At 41.0% G+C, this 21,024-nt stretch overlaps 1 protein-coding gene across 1 annotated transcript in view; it reads right to left on the bottom strand.

The window, feature by feature from the left end:
- RYR2 (ryanodine receptor 2) overlaps positions 1-21,024 on the bottom strand; it is a 510,734-nt gene that overhangs the window by 35,353 nt on the left and 454,357 nt on the right. Inside the window, exons 89-97 of the mRNA XM_024761485.1 lie at positions 17,933-18,037; positions 15,389-15,470; positions 11,580-12,877; positions 10,697-10,761; positions 7,970-8,117; positions 4,917-5,003; positions 3,979-4,194; positions 2,332-2,462; positions 978-1,020 (exon numbers count right to left, since the gene is read on the bottom strand). Of these exons, the coding sequence (XP_024617253.1) occupies positions 978-1,020; positions 2,332-2,462; positions 3,979-4,194; positions 4,917-5,003; positions 7,970-8,117; positions 10,697-10,761; positions 11,580-12,877; positions 15,389-15,470; positions 17,933-18,037 (2,175 nt within the window). The remainder of the gene's footprint in view (positions 1-977; positions 1,021-2,331; positions 2,463-3,978; positions 4,195-4,916; positions 5,004-7,969; positions 8,118-10,696; positions 10,762-11,579; positions 12,878-15,388; positions 15,471-17,932; positions 18,038-21,024) is intronic.

Here is a 21,024-nt window from a genome sequence, read left to right on the forward strand (position 1 = left end):
TGTGTTTTTGTTTTGTTTTGTTTCTGTTTTTTAAAATGTGCTTCATTTTAAATAATGTACTTGATTTAAATTCTTGGCAAACTCTCTATCTCCCCTCAGACTGGTAACAAAAAATGTACAGTTGCTAATCACCAGCCACCCTATGAGTAGTTCTCAACTGGTGGAATCAAAGGGAAAAAGTCCACTTCGTTCGGCAGACATTTGTGCCCATTCGCCCTGGACCGTGTACACTGGAGCTACAGCTCATTATGGTACGTGGCATGAAGTGATTCAGTTTGGCAATTGGAGGGTTCAAGGAATAAGGAGCTACAAAATAATGATTACTGTATTTTACAGTGTACAAGTACTGGTACATGCACTATTATATTTTTTTTTTAAAAAAATAACCTACATTAAATCCCGTGTGGTAGGAAGAGCAGAGATAATCCTTGTCTCTCGAAACCAGAGCCGACATAGGTGCCAGAGTCCGTAGCTGAACTCCTATTTGTGTTCTATCATGCTCTGATGCAGTGCACATCAGAAGAATAAAACTTTATCAAAATACAAAGGTCTTTGAAGTTTATATAAAAGTAAATAAAATTCAGTCCTTTGTTGGTATACAACAACTTTACTTTTTTATTGTAAGGGAGGATCCCAGCCCTGGTGACTTAGCTGTCTTATCAGAAAAAGAGCCTTCAGTCAACTTCAGTTACCCGAACAATCTCAGAGAAAATTCTTACCAATTCTTGTTAACGTACAGATAGAGCACTGTTTAGTCACCTGAGTCAGATGACAGGTGGGTGAGCAATGCTTATTTATTTTTTAGCTGCAGAGTATGGATCTCTTATGAAATTTTTGAAATTCATATTGAATCCCATTTCCATTTTGAAATGACATTAACAGACAAAGCACGCCTCAGTATCTCAGCCTACATATGAGCCACAGCAAATTCAAATCTGAATTTCACTTTAGGAAAAAAATAGAAAATTTAAGCCCACCTTTCTTTTAACAAATTTGTCCCAGTAGTTGTTGGGAAATGACCTAAAAGATATAAAAGCATAGAAATAAAATAGTATCATTTTAAAAAAAATGATAAATAACAATATATTTTTTGGAGTAAATAAAATACTTAAAATAATATGTAAACATATATTCTTGCATTCACAAAAATTACAATGAATTTTCCCCATCTTATCCCATAATTTTTCTATCATAAGTATATTAAATGTTATTTTAAGTGTTAATATATATACATGTAAACCACAGAAGAGACTACGGGCTGATATTTTAATGGAGATGAACATGAGCATATTTATTAATAAGCAGTCTGGTTATATTTTTTCTTTATGTATAATGTGTTAATGTATACATTTCTTTGTCAATTGTCTATAAAAATTAAAGTATCTAAAACTGTCATTGTTTTTCCTAGGAAGTAAAAAAAAAATCTCATTCCCACTAGTTATCCTTAAGGAAACCGAGCATAACACCATCACGTGACTCCAGCATCTTAACTAATATAGAGTTCACCTAAGGGGACGGACTTGATTCGATTTAGAGCTGCTAAACAAAATATTGAGCATTCAGAGTAAACATTTGTAACACACAAACAAATCATCCCCATTTGGAAACCCAGAACTTACTAGAAATTGTAACTCTTTAAGAATTAGCAAAACTAATCACAAAAAAAAGAAGCTATTTCACTCTTGAGTAGTACAAACTACAGAAAAATACTGTATCACTAATACCTCGAATAGTGTAAAATTAGACTTTTGTGATGGATTTTTATCTGCAGCGGCAGCTAGTAGTTTGGATCTAGACCTCACAGGCGAAATAATTAGTATAAAGAAAAGTCTTTGTTTTTCTGTCTTATATTTTACATGTCATAATGTTTAGCTAGTTATATGCTTCGCCTTTGGTTGATACCAACTGAAAATTTCCAACTTAGATTAAAAGTGTGACATTCAATATTTTTGCCTTTAATGCTACAACTCCTTCCTTAATGAATAATTTTGGCTTCCTCTATGCTTTTAGATGAGATAACCCCACACTGCAGGTTATGTACCTCCAGCTACACACTTCCCTGAACACTGAGTAATGGATGTTATGTTCCATCAGTGCTGTGGAAATGGACTCAAAGCCATTTTTGATGGAGGAATTCAGAACACAGAGGGCAAAAATTGATGGCATCCATTAGGAGACTGATGGAGCTTATTAGTCTTTTGATTTTCTTGGCTGAATATATAACTGTTATTCACCTCTGCTAAACTTTTGATAAATCTACAAGAACTCTGGCAAAGTATTTTGTCTTGAAATTTTTGAGCACAGAAATGTCTCATCTCATTCTTTACTCACTGTGTGTTGATTACGAGTCTATCCCACTGGCCTTTAATATCATCTTCTGAAGGCTGTTCTGTAATATAAAGCCCATCAAATTCCAATTTTCGAGCTACTTCTTTTTCTCGCTTAAAAATAACCAGTGGGACCTACATTTGAAAAATAAACATGTTAAAATTAGTTTAGATTTACTAGCATCTCCTGTGGTCACTATCTTTACAAAACAGCTTTTGGAAAGAAATATTTCCCATGTTACTTCCAGGAAGGTAAAAATTGAGTGAAAATCAGCTATATTTAGGCAAAAGGAGGCATCTAGAGGTTTTCAAAAAACAAAAGACAGTATAGATATTATATATATGCATATGTTTTTAAACACATAGAGGTTCATAGATAATTGCACTATCAATTATCAATTGATAATTTTAAATTTTAAATTTAAAATCAATTTTAAATATTAAAAATATTATACAAAATTGCTTTTCTTTTGCATATTACATATATACGTATATATAATATATATGGATGCAATAAAACATAGCACTAATGTTCCAAAATGCATACTTCTAAAAATTTTTAGAGTTTTATTTTAGAAATCTTTTTAATAATTCCATGCTCAGCATGCCCATATGCTATTTTGAAATAAATTTTAATTTCAACATCAGCAAAAATCTTTGTCAGTTTGCCAGAATGTCTCCAGAATTTACTGATTCCCTTTTCATATGGACAGATTTTACACAAGGCACAGATGCATAAAAGATGCAGACATTCTGGAAGTATCCAAGAATATCCCCTCTCCCCCCCAATAAAACAAGGGAAGCAGAGGGAGGTAGAGGAGTTTCTGAAAAAAACTTTACATTCTAGTCTTTTACCCTGGACCCTGGTTTTTCAAAAGTCTTCTAGAAGTTTCCCAATCAGAAGTAGGGCACAGTGAAATAAAAACCCTGCAGTAAAAAGGTGTCATGCTAGGAAAAGATAAAGAGGTTTGCAAAGGTGATGGGCAGCCCTGAGCACTCAGAGAGACTATCTTGAGTTCTATTCACCAAACTATAGTGTTCCCTTGGTAAGGCTCTAGGGATGGGGCTCCATTATTTTCCGGGTGACGTGACAAACAGTGAAGCATTTCTGCCAAGGATAGCGAGAGATACATACCTAATAACAAAACAATCAAAATGACTCTCAGAGGTCCAATATGATGTATTTCTAGAATTTCTACTACACTGAGCACTGCTAGGAGACATAGTGGGTGGACTTCTGTGGGGTCAAATTATAGGTGAAATTGGCTATATGTGAATAATTACTGACATGCAAGAAAACTACAATGTGACAGCCACATCCCCTTCCCAGGGCAGCCTGCATCCAGTGACTCGTCACCAGGGAGCTCTAAAGGCCCAGCTCCAATGCCCCAGCCCAGGGCTACCCTGAAGGGGGCATCTCAACTTCAGAACAGAGACCTGTGATGTGCCCTGTTGGGTCTGTACTGTAGCCCCACTTTTCCCTTTTCTCCATGCTGCTTCCTCCCCTTGCCCCGCAGGTGTTTATGGAACATTCCCTAATAAACTATGTGTATGTAATTTCCGTCTCAGAATCTGCTTCCCCAGAAGTCCAACGTGCAACAGACACACACACGCGGATACACACAGGTTCCTTGGTGCCTTACTATCTTACTTTCAAGCAGTAGTATCCAATGATGCAGAAGAAAGAGATAACCGTGTGCAAAATGGCTAAGATACGCAGCGTGGGCTCCATGTAGCCGCTGCTCTCCTCCAGCACATAGTGAACTGCAATGATTCTAGGCGAGCTGTCCAGGCTGCTAACTTTGGCATTTTCACTTGAACTGCGAGTGGGGAGCTCCTTTCCTTCAACCACAGAAGAAGTGGAGACCTGATTCAAATCATTTAAAGTACAGTCAGTTCATTTCCTCTGACATCAGGGTAAACAAGAAACAATGGAAACCCAGTCTTAGCAAATAGCTGGATGTGAAACCACAGCACGATGAAAAGACTAAAAGCAAAGGCTAAAAAAATAGCTTTTTCAGTATCTTGTAATAACCTATAATGGAAAAGAATCTGAAAAAGAACATATGATACATATATATATATATATATACATAGAGAAAAAATATATATAAATATAACTGAAATATATATATATATATAACTGAGTCATTTTGTTATATGACCGAAACTAAACCCAGACATGGGGATTCCAGTACATGCAGGAAATAGATGGCTAAGCTGCCTTCTCAGTGATCAGAAGAATTTAATACAGTACAGATATGCCACACCCAGATACAGTAACAAGTGAGATAGTCCACACCCAGATACAGTAACAAGTGAGATAGTCAGCCAAATTAGACCCTGAGTACTGTAGGTAAATCCTCTGCAAATCCAACATTCTTCAGTGGGGGCGTTTCTCACCTAGTGTGAAGGAGCAAATCTATCCCTGCTGTACTAGACAGTCAGCAGTGTGCCTGAGATTCAGGTTTTCATTTTCATCAAATACATTTCAGCATCGGTTTTGATGTGCTCACTAGTGGATCTCTGAAATCTTTACATTCAATTCAGTCTTTCATATTGGTTATTAAAAGACTAAGATGTACATACCTTATAAAAGAGCAAGATGAAATTGATTGCAAACGCGACAAATAAGGCTAACATTCTCATGTTGTAAAAGTTGCGGGCAAAATAGTTCTGAAGGTGAAAAAAATTATTAAAAGGTCATTGAATCGAGAGACTTGAAATTTGCAGACAATTGAAATAAAGCATTCATGCATTTACCCAAAACTATTTGTTGAGGGCCCACTGGGTTTCAAGTCCCATGCTTGGTGCTATCGATGTAAAGCACCAAGCTTTATGACGTAAACCACCACGGAGGAGACATAATAAAGAACCACATTCACAGATAAAAAGCGTAATTTCAGGGAATGTTAAATGTTACGAAGAAAAATCCATCAGGTTAAGGACTTAGGGAACAGGGGCGCTATTCAGACAGGTGGTCAGAGAAGATCTGTCTAAGGAGGTGACATTTGAGCTGAGGCCTGGGTGCCACTGGACAGCAATCAAGTGAACAGTTGGGGACAGGAATGTCAGAGAAAGAGCTTGGAGGGCAAAGGTCCTGAGCTCCAGGTGATGCTGGTGTGTTTGACGGATAGTGAAGAGGTAGCGCAGTGAGAGGAGGGGAGAGTGGGAGGGAATGAGGTCAGGGAGGTGAGCAGGGGACAGGGTTCTGTAGCCCTCTGATAAAAAGCCTGTTGCCCCTTATAGTGCAGTGGTTCAGTGTCTGATCGCTGGGACCACACTGCCTGGGCATAAAGCCTGACCTCACCACTGACTCACTGTGCGATGTGGACAAGAGAATCACTCTTGTAGCATCACTTTTCTCACCTGTAAAGTGGGGATAACAACAAAACCTGTCTCATAAGTTTGCTATGAGGATTAGGTAAGTTACTATAGGGGAAGTCAATCATTAATCTTGTTAATATCATTGGAATTATTATTTTATTCTAAATGGGATGGCAAGCTCTTGGAGGAGCTGAAGAGGGCTGATGCAATCAGATGATTTGAAAGACGATTCCAGCTACTGAGTATAAAATAGATTGGAGGCAAGCATGGAAGGCAGGAGACGAGTTAGAAAGTGACTGCAGGATACAGGAAGAGATGATGTTGCTGGTGGTGGCTTGGACCAGGTGGTGGCTGTGGAGGTGGTAAGTACTGGGCAGACTCTGGGTACATCTGGAGGAGAGAGCCGAGAAGAATTATTGTTGGGTTGTATCTGAGGTAGGAAAGAAAGAGAGGACTCAGAGATGATAATTCTGGATTTGGGGGTCTAAGCAACCAAGTAAATGGTTGGTTCTATTTTTTGAGCTATGAGGGAAAAACATACAAAACCCTTAGAGGAGAAGTGGGTTTAAGGAAAAAGGTTATGGGGCATACCAAGAATTTGTTTTAATATTAAGTGGGAGATGACTATAAAGTATCTACCTGGATATGCCAGGGGCTTTAGCATCATAAGGCCATAGCAAAATGGCATCTCCTTAGTTATCCCTCTCTGTGGACACAGCCCATTTTGATGGTATCATCTCCCCACACACGACCCTGACTTTTCTGCCACCGTTTATAGGACCAAAGTTGGCCACCACATCCAAACCGGGTCAGTCACATTGGTTCTCCGTGGAAGGTGGGACTGGGTCATAGGTCACAGTTAGGTACTCTGGTTATCTGAGCTGGGAGGTCACAACGACTCAGGTCACGAGGGGCCTGTGGCACCTGGCGTGGTCGTGATTAGGCTGGTGCATGCAAACAGGTGAACAGAGAAAGTCATATTGCGAGAGAAGCAGGAAAGTAGGAACTGTGACCTCTGAGACAGAAGGATGGAAGGAAATCTCAGTTATGTGCTCTACTCAACTGCAGTTACACATACTTTTCAGGAGCCCACGGGGACTGCTGCGGCTTATCACAGAGCCTGTGCAGCCTCACACCCTATACCACGCCCAGACCACACCTGCCGCCACGTCCACTGTGACAACACATCAAACCAGTGGTTATCCAGAGTTGCCTCAGAAACGTCTGTGTTCTGTGTACTCTGCATTAAATAATATAGTAACATACAAGGTAGTTTAAGAAAATATAGGTCAAACTATTAATTTAAATATATACTGGTATACATTTTAAAAAATGTGTCATATATACATTTATGCATAAGCAGTTAGAACATATCACCGCTGAGAACAGTCCATTTCCCTTACGGGTGAAGTTCTATACTACATGAGTTTCTTGTCTATTTTTTTCTCAAAGGCTAAGTATGACTTTGCCTTTCAAACTGGCCGTGTTATGGAGTAGTGCTCATAATTTCTAGGCCCGACATTACCGGTCAGTACCTCTTACAGGTTTATTCTAGACATTCATCTCCCAGTCTTTTCCTGCTTGAAAAAATTATATATAATATTTATGTACATATACATACATAAAGAGGCCTTTCAAACAAAATTTTTAACAATTCCATCCTGTATGAATAGGAGGAGAGAACTACATCTCCTTTCTTTGTTTTCCACGTACAAGTATATATTTTATTAATTGGGAGAGCACTTCCACAAAATGTTTAGGACACTACATAAAGAACTGTCTTCCCCCTCTTCGTTCTTTCATTTATTTACTTACTTCCATTAAAGAATAATTTGGAATAGACCTTCTTATTATCAAGGGAGAGTTGGATCACTGCATTAATATTTTTATAACTGGAATTTTAATAAAAGGGCGATGTTCTAGAACGACTGACTAACCCCACTCTGGAACATCAATATGAATTACTTGTCCCCTAGAAGGTATTCTTTGTTATAATGCATGGCAGAGCCTTCCCTAGTGTTCTGCAAAGAGGGAGTCCCGGGGTTATGTTTATTGACTTGCCCTAAAGTCCTTGTAGGAAGACACTGGCAGTCACTAAATCAAGTGGACCCTCATGGGAATGTGTGCAGAGGTTATGTGTTTGACGACAGGGAGCCGTGGACCAAGGCATTCATTTTAACACATAAACACTAAGATGGGCAAATACAACATACGTGCAGGGCTGACCCAAGGGAAGGTCAATGCATATTTACTGCACCTGAATGATGATGATCTCACAGTATATCAGTAACAACATTCATTTGAAAACATCTTACTAGAAGTTTCTGTTGATAGGCTATGATTTTCTTCCAGAATGCTGACTCAGGAACTTCTGGCTCTCCATATCTGTGTGTGTGGAGCTGCCTTAATTTTTGTTTACCCTTATCTTCTTTGGATTTTTCTTCTTTTTCTCCATCTTCTCCCCTATGAACACAAATGAATGAAAAATAAGCCATCCATAAACTAAAGAACCGAACAGGTTTTGTGCCAAAGTATACAAACGAACGAATATTTAAATCATAGTATCTGTTTTAATAACGGATATCTCTTCCAACGAATTATGATATTCAGAACTTTAGAATTAGGGGTAGGACTTCTTGCTTATCACAGCCCCCTACAGATGGATAATTTCTGTGAAGTTCAAATCTATAGGACGTTTTACAGGCTTCAAGTACCTTTGTATCTATACCTAGCATATTTCTTTCCAAGTGTAGAGTAAAATATTTAAATGAAAGAATAACAATGGAGACTTTTTTTGGCTGCTACTTTTTAACATACCTTATTTTAAAATTCTTATTTCAATGTTCAGGCTACTAGGATTTAAAATCAGAGGCGTACGCATTTGGTTGTTCACATGTATAAAGGATGTCAATACATTAATTTTGCAGACAATAATGAAATTAGAAGCACTGAAATTTGACACCTGAACCCCTCTAGGTGCAAAATACCAAGGCTTCATGGAAGTATATTTATGTATATGTGTAGTCCCATATATGTAACCCACATAACATAACCCATACTTAACTCACATGAGGTCAAACATTATTTTAACGTTAAAGAGTTGCCATTGAAATGACTGTCATGCCCTGTTACATCTGTCTGCATTTCACTATGATAGTCACTTATGTGGCCATTTTTACAACTGATTCAACAGTTCAAGGTCTATGACAATGAACAGTGCTGACTGTACAAAAGAGACAACAGTGGCCCTTGTTTGAAGCCTAATTCAAACAAACCAACTGTAAAAATACACTTTTCAGACAACTAAAAAAGCTTAAATATTTAGCAGGTATTAGACGGTACTAAAGAATAATTGAAAATTTTGTTCGGTATAAATAATGGCATGATAATTATGTTATTTTTTAAAGTCCTTAGCAATTAGAAATGTATACAAGATATTTATGGGAGAAATGACATGGTGTCTAGTATTTTCTTTAAAACAACTTGTCGTACAGGAGGCCCCAAAATATGTGTGTGTGTGTCTATGGTAGGGAGGGTAGGCAGGAGAAAACCTAGATGAAACAAAATTAGCAAAATGTTAATAATTAGTAAAACTTGGTGATGTGTAAATGGGGTGCATTATAACATTCTCTCTTTTGTGTGTGTTTGAAAATTTCTAATAACAAAACTCTTTAAAATTTTCTATCTCAAATAACTTGGAAATAAAAATGATTTTCCCTGAAAAAAGTGTTAAGTTATTCAAAAGGTGACTCAAGTGATGTCAAGTAGGCATGTGAAAAAGTTGAATAAAACCGTTTTCCATGAAATATAACATTAGAAATAAGAACTATTTCTGAGTTATATCATTTAATGTTTTAATTTTATAGCTATAACTAAATTAACACAATTCTAAATAAACATTTGCTATTCTAAAAAAAAAAGAAGAAAAAACAGGACAATGAATACAGGCCAAAGGAAGTAACAGAATAGAGGAGAAAAATAAAATGCTACATGAGAATGCTACAGGTGCACTACAGGCACTTAATTTGATTTCCCCAGTTGTTAAAAATGTGCATATAAAACTATGTAAACTTGGGGAAAGATGTAGGTTTCAATTATTAACAGGAAGCCAGTGTTATGAGGAAATTATACATTTTCACTGCTTCATAGGCAGCTCTTTATTTCTCATTGTTGCATTTATAACTGTGCTCCATAGCACCAGGAATATTGCTGAAAATAAAGTTTCCTGGGTCCCAGACCTGCTGATTCAAAATCTGTGCTGGAGCCTAGGAATCTGTCTTTTTTTTTTTTAAAGATGTTGGGGCTAGGAGTTTATTAATTTATTTATTTTTGCTGTGTTGGGTCTTCGTTTCTGTGCTAGGGCTTTCTCTAGTTGTGGCAAGCGGGGGCCACTCTTCATCGCGGTGCGCGGGCCTCTCACTATCGCGGCCTCTCTTGCTGCGGAGCACAAGCTCCAGACGCGCAGGCTCAGTAGTTGTGGCTCACGGGCCTAGCTGCTCCGCGGCATGTGGGATCCTCCCAGACCAGGGCTCGAACCCGTGTCCCCTGCATTAGCAGGCAGATTCTCAACCACTGCGCCACCAGGGAAGCCCGGAATCTGTGTCTTTAACAGACTCTCCAGGTGGTTTTTACGCAGGTGGCCCTAGGACTGTGCGTTGAGGACCACCACGCCCCAAGAATTCTGTGCCACGGCATTCAGAACGTTTGTCCTCTCCCTTCTTTACAAGAACAGAATAGAAGCTCGATTTTAAACAGAGAACTACAGCACTCAGTCATCTTGCAGACGGCATCACATGGAATCACTGAAGTCTTTTCTGCTGAGAGAGAAACACACAAACAGAATCCTCATGGCACAAGAAAGAGGTGGGAGTGGCCCCCAGGGTGGGTGTGTGGTCTACGCTTATCCCTGCCCATGGGCTGAGGCTCTCCACTACGATGACAGATGTCATCCTGCAGCCTGAGAGTCTCCACTGCATCCCCTGAAGAGAGAGGACGAGTGAAAGACACTAAAACAAAGGAAAGGATACAGCAACTACACCTACTCGGCTTTCTCAGGTTCGGATTTGCTTTCTTCTTTTTCTTCCTTTTCTTCTTTTGCCTTCTGTTCCTTGGATGAGTCAATGGGGAAAAGAGAAGCAGGATTACACATCACTTTTGAATGAGTTTAGGGAGCCCCGTGACCCTGTGTCAAACTGTAACCTATAAATGATACCCTCCTGTCTCCATTGAGATAAAACTTTCACGTGTGCCCTTTCTTCTACTGGTCCACGCGTTTCCCCCCTCCCCGCACTTACCTACCAGGCCAGCAGTAGGTACCAACTTTCTGAGCTCCTTCCCACTTTTCTTATTTCACAACTGCCTTCTTTCCCTCAGTCGCCTACTCAAATCCTCCTCATCTTCCAACACCAACTTAAAGTCCCACTGCTTAAGTCTCATCTAACTACTCCAAGCTATACTGAGGTTTCCATTTTCTCAACACAGGTAACCTCTACTGTCTGCTGCCTATGCTACGTACCACTTAATAATTTTCTAACTTTTTCGTGAGTCTTTTATCTTTCTAATAAACTCTCTAAGGCAACTTGAAAGCAGTGAGCACATCTTACATTTCTTTTAATTTGCTATGATACCCAGTGGTGTCAGACACCCGGCCAATCCTCGTTAAATATTTGTGGATGGAATGATTATCGTTCAATTGCCTAGTGTCAGGAGGGTGAATACTTCAGCTCGTACTTTCATAGTTTAACTTCACAATTTATAAGGAACCTTCACAAAAGGCTAGCTCCACCTGAATAAAAAGCCATTCCTCTTTGGCAAGGCAAGTCACGTACCGAAAACCACCCTGGCCCTAGCAAGACGGCTGATGTCAGGTTCACTTAGCGTGCCCACCTGAAGTCCAGAGAGCCACTGTGACTGGAGGTAAGTTACCTGGAACTTTTCTTGCACCTCGGGGATAGGGACGGGGTTGCTCATGAGGTCGCTCAGGCCAGCATTGGGATTATGAGGAATCAGTTTGTACTGCCCGCCTTCTCGCTTCAGGTCCAGGCCAAAGATGTCGGAAAGCAGGTCACTCTCCTCTGTCAGTTCCTTTAAGTCCGTCAGATCTTCGCTGGGCAGGGCGCCTTCCATGGCTTTCCTCTCTCCGTCCTCCCCGTCTCCTCGAACCTCATCCTGCGTGGGGTCCGGCATGTTGGCCAAGAGCTCCGCCACCTTGATCTTCTTCGCACCTTCCACCAGGCTTCCTCCCAGGAGGAGGCTGCCGACGATGCGGGAGAAGCCTCTGAAAACGCTCGCTACGAAGTGCAGGAGGCTCATAAAAAACCCCCAGTAGGACGTAAAGAAGGCCGTGACCATGTCCTTCACCGTCATCTTCTTCACCTTCTTCATCTGCTTCTTCAGGCTCTTTAAGCTGAGCATCCGCATAAGGGTCAAGATATTATACCTGAGGGCAAACAGGGCCGACGTGACCGTCACGATGGAAAAGAAACCCGTCCTCGGCCCCTGCTCCTCTGGCTTCTCCTTCCCGCTCTCCTCTTTATTCGCTGACCTCTCGTTCAAGTCCGACTCTGAGATCTGAGCTGCGAGCTGCATCTCAAATATGGTGTCCTCACAGAAGTTCACGAAGAGCTCCATCTTCTCTTTTTCTCCCCCTTCGTTGACCACATCAAATATAAATTGCCTTTTGGACTCCTTGACCTGGGGCTTCTCCCACTGGGTTCGGCTGGACTCACTGATTTCAAAGTAAACCCTCTCGATGCGCTTGGCGCTGCCCATGATCTCGATGCGGCCCAGAAACGGCTGGAAGTAATTCAGGACGCTCTCGGCCAATTCCAGGAAGGTCTGCAGCCGGGTGTCGTTGGGCATGTGTTCAGAAAGGTTTGTCAGAAGCACTGCCACGTTGAAGCCGATGTCCTTGGCAGGCTCGTGGAACCGCTTGACAAATCCCTCGTAGTCCAGAGTTTCGTTTTCATCCGTCTCTGTGCAGGACAGCAGAAATTCAGTCTCGGACTGGGTGTAGTGCTTATGGCTCTCCATCGCTTTGTGGAAGTCCCTCTTGGAAATGACTCCCTTACCGTCTGGGTCATACTCTTTAAAGGTATCAGAAGACGTCAAGTCCTTGAGTTTTAAGAACATGTCAAAAAATTTGAGAATCATCTCCACGTTGTTGGAAGATTCCACGAGCATATCAACCATCTGTTTGCCGATGGTGCCATTAACGACATTGCCTAGGGGTAAAGAACTGCATTGGCTCAAAATGAACATTCCCGATAAAACCAGTGTCTAAGCCGGGTAGAAGCTAGCGTACGTTACTGTGAATTAATTGGAAACTGGTCCAGTTGTATAAGTTGTCGCTAATTTGTGCAGGTAAATATTAAATATCTTAAAATGTCTAAAAAAAACCTCAGTATCTACAGATATATAATAATATATAATTATAATATATATAATATAAATCTTATATGACATCTGAATCAAAGATAGCTCCTTGTTTATCTTCCAACATACAAAGGAAAAGATGAGTAATTACTTGTAAACTCTAGTTTCAAACAGTGATTACATGAACACAAGCAAAAGCATATTTACAAAGAAATTAACGCACATAAAACAATATGTGAAGAAAAGCTGACATTTTTTCCCTCTAATTGTGTTTTAGGATTAAAAAAAAAAAGCAACGTGTTTTAGGATTAAAAAAAAATGGGGCAAACATTTATATTATCCTAAAGCCAGAAACTGAAATACAGTCTCATATTAATAATAAAAATGAGTGTTTGCACAGACCTTTTGGGTTGAAATGTCACTGCTCATAAACGTTACCTGATTTCACGTTCATATATCTACGAGGCAGGTACTTTTTATTAATTCTGATTTTACTATTGAGAAAACTGAGGTTTGGCAAGGTTAAATTAATGTGCTGGCCGTGACATGATTATTGAGGGCTAAGGCCTGGATTTGAAACAGATCTTCTGAGAGCAAATTAGATGCTCTTTCTGATTTAAAATGTAAAAGATCTCCCTGCATTTCTTCATGGTCTAGAATGTTTATAATTAGAAAATGGCAGACTATGGATAAGCTTGAGGAAATGAGATGTTATCCTAAGGTATAGTCATCGAATGCTTTTATTCCATGAACAGAGCTTGACATGTAACACGAAGACATGCATCAGGAAAAAGATGCATGGTGAGGGGTCTGTTGAGTGCATTTGTGAAGCATTAAACACCAGCGTTAAGAGCATAGGCTCAGGAACCATGCTATTGGGATTTGAATCCAGGTCCCACCATCTGTTAGCTGAGCTCCCTGGGCAGACTTCTTAGCCTCTCTGCACTCAGTTTCCTCATTTGCAAAACAGTGATAATATTACTATGCAATTCTAAACCTGATATTAGGATGAAAATTACTTAAACCAGCAGCTGGCATATTAAACGAGGTTAATTTTAAGTTGTCATTCCTGCAGTTCCTGTTGCAGTTATTACGGTTGTGGTGTTATTATTATTTAGACTAAAACTTGAATTGAGGTCATGGGAAAAGGATCCTGTGCTCAAAGGGTATAACGTGGCTGCCAACTAAGGGCTTCAAGCAGATGCCGCATCGTTGAAGTCCTCGCGCAAGGTGTGCCTACTGCCTTAATTAGTCAAAGTATAGCTGTGCAGTGCAGGGCGGACTAAGAAACAGAGAGAGGAATTAGGAAGGATTTAAGAAAAAAAAGGACAGGGAACATAATAGCAAACATTTTTTATTTGCTTTGGTCGTATTCACATGATTTCACTGAATGCTTGCATCAGCCTACCATGAGCCCCATTTCACACAGGAGGAAAGTGAAAAATGGAGACGTAACTTGTGTCAGGGTCACGCTGCCTGCGTGGCAAAGTGGGATGGGGCATTGGTGGCAGATCTCAGAACCCAAGCTCTTACCTACTACGTTTACTGTCTGAGACAGAAAAGAAATGCAGTAGCAAAGGAAAGTAGGTTGAAAAGAGAAAAGCAAGAGAATGAAAACCCGAGAGAGGCATGTGGTGGGAAGACTAGGCCGCCACTAGACTTGGTGGGCTGGGGTGCTCTCCCGAGCCTTCTCCTCCGGCAGAATTTTTTTTTTTTTTTTTTTTTGGCGGTACGCGGGCCTCTCACTGTTGTGGTCTCTCCCGCTGCGGAGCACAGGCTCCAGACCCGCAGGCTCAGCGGCCATGGCTCACGGGCCCAGCCGCTCCGCGGCATGTGGGATCTTCCCGGACCGGGTCACGAACCCGCGTCCCCTGCATCGGCAGGCGGACTCTCAACCACTGCGCCACTAGGGAAGCCCCCTCCTGCAGAATTTTAAGAACCCATAGGAGTCACAAGGCAGTCAGCTGAAAGCAGCAATTTACACAGCTGGAGTGTATCCAAACGTCTGTAATCCCCACTGGTTACAAACAAACAAAATGATAAACGAATAAAACCTTCTTTAGGTATTCTGTCTGAAGAGCATACTCTCTGGGGTATCACTATGAAATGAAAAATATCACTACGAATGAAGTACTAGTGATTTCATTCCATAGTTTTGTAAACTGAGATAGGCAAGATTTCTCTTTTCTAAAAAGCAAACTTGGAAAAAGAGTAATCAAGCCAGCAATAAATCTGAGGCATCTGTCCCATCTCAGCGTTGATATTTTATCCTTTGCAGCATGCTGACACCCAAAGCAAGCGTGTATGGAATCCTTAAAATAAAAGATTGAAGGGGACTTGAAGATATAACTCAAAACTACCTTCCAACATGGACAGCAACATGACCACCATGTCCTTCTGAAGATCCATCAATTCTTTCAGCAGCTCAATTTGACTGGAATCCTGAAAGAATGAACATACTGCGTTTGAGATAATATGGGGAACCTGTGCAGCAAGAACGTCATACTTATTCTCGCAAAAAGAGTATGGATCTACCGATAGCAGACACTTCACAGCAATACAGAGCTAAAGGGAGGCCAAATATAAGTCTGCAGCTTATTAAAAAATACACACTTAAGAATTAAAGAGTATTTACTGTTGAGTCCAACTCATGTTTATTAAAGTATTTGTAAGGACAGGGAATAAATCTAACAAGAGTACAGAAGAACTAAAGCAGTGGTGGATCCCCTGGGGCCAGGGAGGCAAGACTCAGGTGCTTCTGCACGTTGGGTATCTTTCTTTTACTTAAGACTGGACTTGTCTTTTCTTCTTTCTAACTTACTACACCAAGATGCTATATATTTTGTAGAAATTAACATATTCTGGAAAACACAGGCATAACAGTGATAAGAGATAAACTTATCCCACATAAATCGAGGCAAAAATGGACACAAGTATTACCTGTATTCATAATGCACAAAATATCTTATTTACCAATTTTATCAAGCTCTCAGCTATTTCTCTCGTTAAAATTTTGTTTTGTTTTTCATTTTTCACCATGAAAAAAAATTATTTTACAAAGATATGTTGTGTCCAAACATCACTATGCTTAGATTCAGTGCCTGGAAATATGGAATGTACTTACATTTACATTATGACCTCACGAATCATCAGGTTTTCTTAAACTATACCCCTCTTTCTTTTTTTAAAAAAAATACAAGGTATCATATTACTCATATGAATTTTGCTACACAGGAAGCCAAATTTCAACACTGCTGGAAGGATGAGGCTTTTTCTTCCTAAATAGTTGTTACCTTGACTAGGTCTACAAACTGAACAACTGCTAGGTAGCACCATCAGATGTTCATAAAATGATGGCAGTATATCTGAATCGCAACTCTCCTGTGACTGTATAAATTTGGTTCATGTTGATTTTCTTTACTTACTAAAATGTCATTAGCAATTAGTTGAAAGCATCGTGATATTTCCTTACTTGGTTGATTACCAATAACTAGATACTGACAAAGATTCTCGCCTTGACCAAACTAGCCAGCTCCTCTGGGCCCTCTTCCCAACTAGGCTTTAATCTTGGTCTATAAAGACTTGAACAAAACAGCACCATAGTTTCTTAACAGCTCAAGGCTGCATCCCTAGGATGACCCCAGTCCCCCTTAGAGTGCCTGCCTGAGAAAATTCAAGACTGCCAGAAACATTTTGTTTGTTTCAGCCAACACCTGACGATAGTAGAACCTGTCTCCCAGGCTCTGTGGGAGGGTAGAATCCTGACTTTAATATTCAGCTGGCCCAATCACATTTACACTGAACAACGCTTTGTAATTTTCCTCTTCCCTGACTCTACTGAACCCTGCTAATCCCCCTCCTTCTCTCTTTAAAACACTTATCACCTCTGTACAAGTCCAAGTTGAGTTCAGCTCACACTAGGTTCTTTTCCCTACAGTAACAGTTATCACTGACTAAATCGGTCCTTGCCACTTTAACCAGTGCCTGGCCTTATCTCTGACCAAGATATCTTCCTGCTTGTAGGCCAGAGGGCAGATGTGAGTATCCTCACTTTGCTGGAGGAAAGGAGACTCAAGGAAGAGAGATGGAGCACGTGAATGAGATCATGGGAGTTGGACTGGAGTCGTTTGACTTTGAATCTAGCATTCTCTCCTCTACCTGACACCTGGAAGATACATACCCACACCCCGACAGACATGTCAGCCTCAGGAGAGCCCATCAAAATTCACTGCATCACAGGGACATATTTACTCAAGATTTATATTGAGTTTTTGTTTGTGTAACTCTGAGCTCCAAATGCAATACACGAGTGAGAAAACAGCATTCTGATGTTTTCAAGATATGCTCCCGAATTAACATTAAAGCATGGTGGAAAATCTGTTTCTTCTTTATTTGCCTATCTGCGTGGCTATTTTTTTTTCTCTTTTACTTTCACAAAGTAAAATGTCCTGTTAATGGGTGAGAGTCATCTTTTGAGAACAGCTGCTTGTTTATGACCCTATAAGAAAACTGTCTCCCCTTAACGAGGGATTTGGAACAGATGACAAATCCTCTTCCAATTATCTGTAGGGAGGAGGAAAATTCCAGTGATAATCATCGAGAAGCAGGTCTACAAAGGACTGTAAAATGTACAGTGTTTGGAGACTATGTTTTATTTCTCCATTACAGTCAATTCCTCAATACCTTTTGTTTTCAAAATTGAATAATGGCTTCCACCTATTCTCAGCTTTGCATAAAATTCTTTTATTTAAAAAAAAGTTTTTTTTTTTTTAATGTAAAGTAAAAGTTGTATAAAGAGGTCATCTAAGAAAGATAATAGTCAGACAAAGGAAAGCATGCTTAATTTGCCAGTGATCACAGTGTCCAGTGTGTCATGTAGGATGGTTGGACGACAGTGACTTTACCTGAGACAGCTTCATCTGCATGTGGGCAAACACATGAAGAAAACCCACCACCGCATCCCAGAGCCTGCTATGAGCCAAACTCTGCTGGTTGCCAGTGCAAGGACCCTGGGGCAGAAACAGACAAACAACAATCATTCTTGATAATTTAATTGCCAAAATGAACTTTACAATAATAGGGACAAAGTTGACTTAGTGCTGATATCTTATCACCAGCATGTTATCTGAAAAGACAGGAACCCAAAACAAAAGATATACAGTGATTGTAATGGTATAGCACTCTTAGGAGACAAACATATTCTGCCTTGAAATGTTTAAATCCCCAAAACAGTTTCTCAAGGATTTTCATGTTCTGTTTCTGTATGAATACTAAGACACTGGGGAAAAAATGGTGAATTATTTCATTTTTGTCTGACTTTGGTTTCTTCTATTTAGAGGAAATCTTAGCTAAGTTATTTTAGCTAAGTCAGATCATCAGAAGGGACTACCTGTGTGAAAAGAATTTGAGATTATGCTTTATATGAGAGGTACTTACTTCTTATTGTTAAATAGTAACCTGGATAAAGCATTCATAGAGAGGACAAAATATTCTCTTCAGTGCTTCATCGTACAACTGTATCCTGGTTACCAATCATACAACCATTGAGATTTTTAAAGATTAATACTTAGTCATTAACTTTATGAACCCAGAATCCAAGACAATTAGAACCTAACTTTGCTCTCTTAGCTTTCACTTCAGAAGTGATCTTTATATGACACTAGAGTGAGAGTTGTAGCAGAGACTGTTTGGATGGAGTCAACTTCTATCCTTACTTCCCAAGGAGAAATTCTACAATTGCTAAGTTTTGAAGACACACCCACATCAACCAGGAAAAGAAAAAATAGGGATTATATTTCAAAAGAAAAAAACTCATTCACTCATTAGACAAATGGCTCAGTATAAGTTGAAGTTGGAGAGCACATTAAAATGTTTCAGGTTTTAGTCTGGAGACAAGTGACTGGAAGAGAGGACTGCATTGAAGATACTGAAAAGGTGTTGACATGAAACTCTGTCCTTTATCAAGCTACACTTGAGGTCCTACAGCTGAGGATAAAAGATGTAACCAAGTGGGACCCTATGAGGCCTTCCCAGAATAGACGCCCACCCATGTCCTCTGCCTTCCTTTTGACTGTAGAAAACCTTTAGTCAAAGAATACATTTAATCAAAGAAGTGAACAAATGCAGAAAGAAAGGAAAACAGTCAAGCAAGACAAAATAATACTTCAGCCATTAAACCAAGTCAAGGACCTTTAGTTTCTTCTCAAGGTCTATAGATAATATTCTGAGCCATGTCCTTTGAGCTGTATGGCAGATACGGAAACGCCCACCAGTTGGAAGAAGTGAACTGCAGGCTGCCCACAAGCATGGAGACCCCAGACTGGTTGGAATCAGAAGGTCGATGATGCTGACTTCCAATTACCTCACCACCAACCAGTCAGAAGAATGTCCACGAGTTGATCACACACCCCACAAGCCCTGTCCCTCCCCCTGTCTTTATAAACCTTCCCCTGAAAGCCTTCAGGGAGTTCGGGCCTTTTAAGCACTAGGCTCCCTGGACTCCTTGCTTGGCGCCTGCAATAAACACTGCACTTCTCTTCACCACCACCGGGTGTCAGTAGATTGACTTTACTGCGGGAGGGTGGGCAGACCTAAGTTTAGCTCAGTAACAAAAAGACAGTAAGTGCCAAGTATCTCAGTATTCCAAAAGAAAGGTGCTAGATTCAGTACCTGCGAAAGGAAACTAAGTAGATCTTTCTACCTCAAAGATATAAAGGCGCTGAAGCCGAAAAGGGAAAGACTTTGGAAAGAGCTCTGCAGGTGCCAGGCCTCCCAGCCTCCACCCCTGCTGCCGCAGGAGAGGAGACGGCTGCTCACTTCCCTTTACACCATGGAGAGAGGAGGGGTCAAGAGAGCCATCAGGAGCGCTCGGCTCCTGCATCCCGAGCTTGCCTAGCATACAGTCCCATCGTAGGGGCTGTGAAGATGGAAAGTGACAACAGATTTCTTAAGCTGGGTACTGGGGAGGGAGCTATCTTGTCCAGCAGGACTTTGAAATCTTGCCGACAAAACTGTCTGAAAGGGTAATGTGATTCCAAGGTGGACGGGGACCCCCAGATGCACAGGGTCTGTGGAATAATTTGAAGCTGGGTGGCAAAAGAGGTATTTCCAGGCATTGGAGGCAGTAAGAGGGCCAAGCCCCCTCATTAGAGAAAGGATACAACATGCCACCCCAGCGGGCAGGCTCCACAGTGCAGCCCTGACTTCCACGTGCCGGAGGGAGACCTCCCCTCCCTAATCCTTCCTCATGTGCAAAATTCGAACGCCGAGGAAGCCTGAGACTGGCAGGAGGGCAAGGAGGGAAAGCAGACGACCCCGTGGAGAGACGGTGGAGAAACCCAGGTCCTACTTCTTGCCCTCTGCCCCAAGGCCTTTCCGGCACAAAATCAGGCCCAAGGGTGAGGGGGATTTTTAAATTGGATAAGAGTTAAGTGATGGTGCCACCACACAATGACTGCAGTGAGACAATCCTGGTGACAAAGTGACTGAAGGAGTTTTATTTATCTGTGAGTGACCAGCACACAAGATCCATTCAAAGAGGGATAAAGAAGCAGGCCACAGGGCTTCCCTGGTGGCACAGTGGTTGAGAGTCCGCCTGCCGATGCAGGGGACGCGGGTTCGTGCCCCGGTCCGGGAAGATCCCACATGCCGCGGAGTGGCTGGGCCCGTGAGCCATGGCCGCTGAGCCTGCGCGTCCGGAGCCTGTGCTCCGCCACAGGAGAGGCCACTACAGTGAGAGACCCGCGTACCGAAAGAAAAAAAAAAAAAAAAGCAGCAGGTCACAGAGCAAGTCTGAAGAGACAGTGGAGAGGAGTCAGTTCTTTTAACTTAGAGGTTAATACATTGAGCCCATTCAACGCACCAGGCCAAACTGATTTTACAGTCTACGTTAGTCCTGTCTGGCTGTTAAAATAACTCTGGGTCAAAGCAACGGATCTTCAGGATTCCACTGTGGTCCAGCCTCGGCAATGTGCCTCGTGTGCTAACACTGGGGAGG

The sequence above is a fragment of the Neophocaena asiaeorientalis genome, unplaced genomic scaffold, assembly GCF_003031525.2.
Source record: "Neophocaena asiaeorientalis asiaeorientalis breed wild unplaced genomic scaffold, Neophocaena_asiaeorientalis_V1.1 scaffold166, whole genome shotgun sequence".
In the NCBI taxonomy this organism is placed as follows: domain Eukaryota; kingdom Metazoa; phylum Chordata; class Mammalia; order Artiodactyla; family Phocoenidae; genus Neophocaena; species Neophocaena asiaeorientalis.